The sequence below is a fragment of the Belonocnema kinseyi genome, chromosome 7, assembly GCF_010883055.1.
Source record: "Belonocnema kinseyi isolate 2016_QV_RU_SX_M_011 chromosome 7, B_treatae_v1, whole genome shotgun sequence".
Taxonomy (NCBI): Eukaryota; Metazoa; Arthropoda; class Insecta; order Hymenoptera; family Cynipidae; genus Belonocnema; species Belonocnema kinseyi.
This window is the reverse complement of record NC_046663.1, coordinates 145,426,977-145,435,209: the sequence shown is the minus strand read 5'-3', so window position 1 is coordinate 145,435,209 and position 8,233 is coordinate 145,426,977. Positions and strand designations below refer to the sequence as shown.

Sequence of the window (8,233 nt, the reverse complement as noted above, 5' to 3'; positions counted from 1 at the left end):
TCTCTGATATATAATTCCTCACTCTGACGCCCCGTACCGCATCAACGTTTATAATATCATTGATCTACGTTTATAATATCTTTGGTCAGGGCTTTCTTTATTACGGTGAAAAACTTAAATTCTCGAGAGAAAAAAATCGCTCGAGAACTTACCGGTAACTTACCGGCGTTCCTGGCGTAAGTTACCACCTTTTGAACTCTAGAGCGGAGGCGATGCATAGGACTGGTAACGTGGAATCGGAAACCCATCCCTGGCATAAAATTACTGCATATCCACCTGACACCTCGCTCTGGTCGTCCTGCCCGAGAGTGGAGTTACACAAAATAAGGTTTCTTAATGGCATGTCAAGAATTCCAGAATCTTGTTAGTTACTATTACTAGTTTTCGACAGTTAGGAAAATTATTGTAAAAAATTGTTTATACAAATCGTTAATGGCAGAGGAACATGAATATGGCTATAATCAGGCCGCCATCGACAACGGAGATTTCGTACGTAACTATTTCATATTTTGACAAGTGACTTTTAGGTTGTGTTTTCAAAAATTATCAACTTTACTAAGGCGTGTCAAAATTGTTGCTTACAATGTATCTTCTAATCATAGAGAGCGATATGCTTTCTTAATTTTAATTTGTATTCCATGGATGCAGAATTGGAGCACTTTTTGGATTGCGAGTGCAGAAACAGCTACTATACGTATATTTGTGAGATATCTTATAGAACAAACTATGTATGTATGTTTTAGGTAGCACAATTTTTTAAACGCTTGTAATAATTCTTTTGGCTGCAAGGTTTTTTTTAAAGTTCTTTAGTGATGTTTTCATGGTAGATTTTCAGTTTACTTTCTTTTTCATGCAGCGCAAATGAATTTTATACTATCATCTAATTTTAAAAAATTTCGAAACTCCTTTCGAGGTATAAAACTTTATTTACTCATAATTATAACATCTAGATTAAGTCAATGGAATAAGAAACCCGCTCTGAGCTACTCTTCTATACTGTTAAAAAAAGTTATGCTGAAAATCAGTCATCCGTAATTTTACCTATGGAGTGTCCAAAATGAATTTGGAATAAAGAAGTAAATCGACGAAACGTCAATTCTAATTAACATTATGCTGTAATTTGACTTAAATGAACATAGTGATAAAACCGTAACATCGGTGCTTTAAAAGTCGATCTTTAAAATGTTAGTGTATTGCTCTAGAAATTATTTGCTCCCTGTAATACGAAAGTACTTTTCATAGCAAATGTATTGAAACTTCGAGTTTCGATATGAAATAAAAAAAAAAAATTTTTGAATTTTAATACAAAAGCTTAACAAAGGATCCTTGAGTGTCGGCTACTCTGTTATAGCCTCTCTACTTGTTATTTATGATCGTATTTTTATTTCAATTTCAAAAAGGACATTTTAAAACCTTCAAAACATTTAAACGAGCTACCTGGACCTTTAAATACATCTACCTGAGTGCGTGTGGATAATTTCTCAAGGTCTTGAGAATCTTTAGCATCTACTTTGAGATTTCTATCGGTAGGGCACATCTGTAAATATTTAATGAGTAGAATGAAAAGATTGGAATTTGAGGTTAGAGTATCTATCCAGTGTAGTTGTCAGAGATAATTTGTTCGGCAGGTTTACAATTGATAGCAAACAACTTTTGAGTTGAGGTTAGTCTTTGCACATGCGTTATCAAGCATACCTTACCGAAAAGTTTTCGGATTAAAATTTAGAAGTAGATTTCTTTAATTTCATAGTTAACAGCCTAAAACATAAAAATTCGGAATCTATGGGTTTCGATGACTTCAGATATCTAACTTTTTTTTTAATGCTTAAAATTGGAATTAATAGAACGTTTCTCGTAAATGGAATGAGATACGCCAAAAAAGACAATATTTTTGAATTCAACTAGAAAATTGTATATCAGTATATAAGTTATAATTATAAATAAGTATAATGAGAAAATTCATCAATTAAAAAAAAGTGTTAATAATTTGAAGAGAATTTGAAAAGGGAGAGCGGATTAGCCACGACCAATTACTGTAGATAACTCTGCCCGCCCGGTACGTGACGAATACAAAAGGAACATTATATTACCGTCGCACCACTCTTAAAACGACCACTAAAAGGATCTTGAAAAGGACCCAAATCTCTCAAACTATCTCCGAGATTATTTTGTTTCAAATCGACTTTGTTTATAGACTCAAATGGGCCAAGCTATTTCGCTAAAGAAAACTCAAAGATTTCTTTCGGTAAGGTATGTTCAAATTTTGTGACAACTTCCGTATTCCGGTTGGCCCTAGTCCAGTGGTGGGGGTTCACGTGTCTCAATAGATATTTTCATTCAAAAGCAGAACAAACTTGACATCATAAACATCTTCAAATGTTTCGGACAGTTTTTACTTCCGTTTTGTAAGTGCGAAAAAAAAAGAAAATACGAAAGTAGAGTAAAATTCTTCTACTGTGTCGATTTTGGGGCTAACGGTGTGTAGGAAGAAATCTGTTAGAGCCCGCTCCTCTTTTGTTTGTTGACGCCTGAGTGAGAATCGCAGACCCCGCGCAGTTTCTGTTACATCAAACTGCGGCGCGGCGTCAATTCTCATAATGGCTATAGAAGGGAGAGTTATCGAAGGGTCTCACTGTATTGTGAAACATGTGACTTATGTGGTATGTGTGAATTAGGAAAGGAATGAGCTATGTCTGCACGGATAATAAAATCTGCTCCCAATACTATGCGTCGTGTTGAGAGTTTTCGTTATGCCGAAACACGACGGTCGTGTTGGCATAACACGATTCGAGTTTTGGGAGAATATGTATTTAAGTGTTACGGAAAAACCATGGAGAATAGACATAAGGAGCTCAAAATTCTGTACATTGACCTCACCAACAACGAACATTTTTCTGTCGGATGTACAATAACGCATCGAAATGCCATGCCAAGATGATTGGAATATAAAACCTGCTACTTTTAAGTGAAAGTTTGGTACCAGTTCTGTGATGCGTAAGCATGCAAGATTTAAAACTGGTAAGTTATATATTTATTTTTCATATCACCATATAATGTAACTTACCTCGTCCGTAGCAGGATCACAATGATTAAATGTCTCGCGATGAACCAAATTCTTAACATATTTTTTATATAAATAATAATTGATCTATTTCAATCAAATATCACCATCCTTAATATGTAATGCAAACTGTGTCCATGTCTACGATGTAAACATAGGCAGCTGCCATTTTGTCCCCGTGCCACATTAGCGCCATACATGGGAACGGGAAGTATTATAACCATACCCATGGGAAAAACGATGGGTTCGTGTTAAGGCTTTGAATATGAATTCTCCTCTGTCTCGGAAATTGCAACTTACTTGCATTTCCACCTTTAACCCGTTATCTGGCCGCTCACTGGTTGGCCGGTTTCACGGTTCACGATTGACTGGTTGTGCTCCCCCTCCCCCCTGAGCGTCTCATGACAGCCCACAATGAAAGCCAGAGGTCCTAAGTATATACATACGAGTGCTCGCTTGTCGCTTTAAATCCAGTTCAAACTTTATTTTAATAGCGCCTGCTACTTGGCCGTCTATTAAATAAATCTTAAATCCAAAATATGAATTTTCAACCGAATATTTAGTTGAATTTGCTACTCAAAAGATTAATTTTCGATCGAAAAATACTTCTTTTTAAAAATTACATGGATTTTTATTTAAAAAGTATCCATTTTTTACCAAAATTAGAATAGTTAAAATGTTGGAAAAATAAATGTTAAACAAAAAACAACGAAATTTTCAACAAAATTATTTTTTTAATTGAAAGGAGTTACTAACTAAAAATATAATAATTAACTTCTTAGTTGAAACAATCAATTTTCAGAAAAGAAAATGAATTCTTAACAAAATAATTAAATTTTAAACCTAAAAGATGAATTTCTTGCCCAAAAAGATAGAGTTTCAATAAAGTATGAAAAATTTTAACTAAAAAAGATAAATGGTAAAATGATTTGATGAAACAAATCAATCCTTTCTTCGACTGTTGATATTTATTGATTTCAAATCGTAGATTTCAAATTATTTATGTCTTACGGTCCAGTCGTAAATCAAAAATAAATTATTAGTCAAAAAAACATGTTCTTCGAAACTCAGACATTTATTTAATAGAAAAACTCTTTTTAAACTTCTTTACGTTTCGGTACACATGCGTACCTTTTTCGAAGGTTCTTAACCTAAATAATTATATTAAATATTAGTAATTTTAGTCTGAACAAATATGATGGATAATTACGTAGATTTAAATACATTGTTACCTGAATTCATGATGTTTCAAAATAGTCAAACAGATCAAATTTCAGTAAAAAAAAAACATTTAAGCAATTGTTTAAAAAAAATTAATTAAAATTGAGTCATTTAGAAGTCTCAAAAATACTGAGACTTCAATCGATTAGACTACATTTAAAAAAAAATATATAGTGCGAGAAAACCAAATTAGCGTAGGTTAGGGCGGACGAACAGAAATTGACAGTTTCAGAAATACATGAAGAATACGTAATGAACGATGATATAATAGGCAGGTTTTCATTGAAAACCACTGATGAGGAAGCGCGTAATTGAGTTTAAGTTTGAAATGAGAAATTTAAAAAATGTGTATATGTACCCATGCATAAATGTGCATACATATATACACACATATATACATATAGAGATGATTAATATTAAAAACATTATTTTATAATACTCTGATAAATTTTATTAATATTTAGAATTTCAGTCTGTAAATTAACTGAAATCTTACGATATTTTTTTATAGAAATAGACTCAATAATACGTCGTTGATAAGTATTTTTTTCTCTAGCTAATATTTTAATACTTTCAAAATCAAAGTAATGATTGAAATTCCAAGAATGTTGCGACAGACCTGTGTTCAAATTTCCAACTTCACAATCTCTTTTATGTTCAGCAATTCTAGTTTTTAATCTCCTGCCAGTTTCACCTATATAAGCTGAAATTTGATCTGTTTGACTACTAGGCAGTCTGATAAGTACCTGAAAATTCTAAGAGATGGCATTAGGATTCACTAATGTGAACTATTTTCGTCGAGATTGATCCTTCAAATGACGCCTGTCAAAACTTCAGCCATTTATGTTTACGCATTTACAAGTTACAGCACTGAGAAGCGACTAAACTCCGAGTTTTTTTTAATATGGAAAAATCTGAGTTTCGAGTTTTGATCAAACACTACTACCTTCGCAAAAAAACGATATCCGAGACCAAGGCCAAGCTGGATAAGTATTACCCGGACTCTGCACCGTCGACTGGAACGATTCATAAGTGGTTTATCTAGTTTCGTTGTGGCTGTACGAGCACAGTTGATGCTGAACGATCTGGGCGCCCAAAAGAGGTCACTACACCAGAAAATGTCGAAAAAATCCATGATATGATGTTGAATGATCCCAAAGTGAAATTGTGAGAGGTAGCTAATGCTGTAGGCATATCATTGGAACGTGTGGGCAATATCGTGCATTCAGTTTTGGGCATGAAGAAGCTCTGCGCGCGATGGGTGCCGCGTTTGCTCACAGTGGACCAAAAACGAATTCGTGTGACAACTTCCCAGCAGAATTTGGCATTATTTTCGCGTAAGCCGACCGAGTTTTTGTGCTGATTCATAAACATGGATGAAACCTGGATCCACTACTACACTCCTGAGTCAACGCAACAGGCAAAACATTGGGTTCCACCGGGCCAAAGTGCTCCGAAGCGTTAAAAACGCAACAATGGGTCTGAAAGGTTATGGCCTCCGAATTTTGGGATGCACATGGCATAATATTCGTGGATTATCTTGAAAAAGGTAAAACCATAACCGGAGCATACTATTCATCATTATTGGACCGATTGAAAATCGAAATCGCCGAAAAACGACCGCATTTGAAGAAGAGAAAACCGTTTTATCATCACGACAATGCGCCTGTTCATCCATGCTTAGTTTCACAAGCAAAATTGCATGAAATCGGGTTTGAATTGGTTCCTCAGCCACCGTATTCACCAGACCTGGGCCCCAGCGACTATTACTTGTTCCCTAACCTGAAGAGATGGCTCACAGGTAAGCGTTTTTACTCAAATGAGGAGCTCATAGCTGAAACTGAGGCGTATTTTGGAGACCTTCCGATCGAGTACTTGTCGGACGGTATCAAAAAGTTAGAAAATCGTTGGACTCGCTGTATCGACCTAAAAGGAGAGTATCTTGAAAAATAAAATCGACTTTGGCCAAAAAAACGTCTCCATATTTCATTTTTCAGGGACTTATCAAACTGCCTGGTATTTTGAACCATCATCAACTCAGGTAATAATGTATTTCAATCTACGTAATTATCAATCATATTTATTCAGTCTAAAATTACTAATCTTTAATATAATTATTTAGGTTAAGAACCTTTGAAAAAGGTACGCATGTGTACCGAAACGTAAGGAAGTTTAAAAGGAGTTTGTCTATTAAATAAATATCTGAGTTTCGAAGAACATGTTTTTTTGACTCATAATTTATTTTTGATTTATGATTGGACCGTAAGACATAAATAATTTGAAAGCTACGATTTGAAATCAAAAAAGATAAATTTACGAATAAAAACTAAAATAGTTCAATTTGCAGATAGAAGAGTAAATTAAAAAAAAACATGTTTTCAGCAAAATGAATTTATTTTCAATTAAAAATATACATTTTCAAGCAAAAATGGAATAGCTACTGCCCCATTTAAAAAACTTAATTTTCAACTAAAAAGAAACGTTTTTTCAGCCAAAAGAATGAATTTTTAATGACAGTAATTAATTTTAAACCAAAAATATGAATATTTGGCCAAATGGTGGAGTTTTACCTCCAAAAGGTGGCTTTTCTATACAAAAAATTTGACCGCTGCGCGGTGGCACTCGCATCGTGCGCGAGTTTTTAGCACTGTTTGTTCTCGAGCTTCGCGCTCGATTGTGCATTTATTTCGCTCTGCGCGTTCGATTTTGTATTTTCTTCGCGCTACGCGCTCGATCTTTGTATTATTGGCACATTCTGGCGCATAACTTTAAAAATTAAAATACAAAATATCCACCACTGTCGTTTTGTAATTGTGAATCCTCTTTTGTTAAAATAACTTCGCTCGAGAGTTTGAGTGCACCTAGGGCGTGCAACTTATGGTTCTCGCACTTCGTGTAAAATCTGACCCCCCCCCCCCCCCCCCCCCCCCCCCCCCCCCCCCCCCCCCCCCAGTTTTTGTCAAATGTCCACGTTTTGAGACCCCCTGAATTCGAGAAACAGGTTTTTACTAGTGTGGCTGTGTGTGTGTGTGTGTGTATTTTTAGCTTGTCAGCACGATAACTTTCGAAAGAGTTTACATATTGGATTGGCCTTTGGTATACTCTTTTAGTGTCCTAAAATAAAAGTCAAGTTCGTTAGCCAGCCATTTTGGATAACAATTCAAAAACTGAGTGTATTTTGAAAATTTTTTTCAAAATCCAAAATTTTTGTGTACGGATATTCATAATATTCAAACAGATGAACAATTTATCCTAATGACTTTTTCTATAATACCAAAATTTAGAAGAGTTATAGCATTTACAAAATTCCAAAAACCACCCGAAAATCAACATTCTAAGCCAAATAACGCACGACATGGAAAAAAGTCAAGGGAAGAAAAAAAGTTTCTTTTTCAATGCCCTACAAGGTTATTCTAAAAAAAAGAGTTTGGTTTCGTACTTAAAGGTGTGCCGAACATTGGGAAAAAAATGACTTGTCTAGTTTAGAATAAAGTACAGCCCATAAATCTTCACCGAATTCGACAAAAAAAATTGAAAAAAAGCTAATAAGATTTCTAAGATAGTTGTTGAGCCAGATTTTTGAATTAGGTTTTCATTTTTCTATAAATAAACAAATATGGTGAAGAAATGGCCTTTTTTCTATTTGACGTTCCCGGTGCTCCTCAATAATAGGTTAATGGTTGAAATCGCTTGAGTTTCACAAAATAGCATTAGTTAAAGATATTCCAATATTGGACAATATACAAAAATGTGTTATCAACAAATTATTCGTTAAAAACATTTTTTCTACGATTTTACATAAATACACGTTTCTTCAAGTTACATGGCAAGAAATTGGAATCGAAACAATATTGTACGAGGGTGGATTGATAAGTTTCCGGCCTGACCAAGAAAAACAACGTTTTTAAGAATTTTTTTTTTTATTTCTCAACATAATCTCCTCCAAGGCTG

General features: G+C 34.4%; 1 protein-coding gene across 3 annotated transcripts in view; it reads left to right on the top strand.

Annotated features, from left to right (window-relative positions):
• The first annotated feature begins 265 nt into the window (after positions 1-265).
• Positions 266-8,233, top strand: part of LOC117175964 (E3 ubiquitin-protein ligase Nedd-4) — a 398,451-nt gene continuing 390,483 nt past the window's right edge. For 2 of the 3 annotated variants that reach the window (XM_033365849.1, XM_033365848.1), the window contains exon 1: positions 266-489. In XM_033365849.1, the coding sequence (XP_033221740.1) occupies positions 433-489 (57 nt within the window). In that variant the 5' untranslated portion in view covers positions 266-432. Of the gene's footprint in view, positions 490-652; positions 729-8,233 lie in introns of those variants that run through there. The other variant, XM_033365850.1, reaches the window with a different exon arrangement.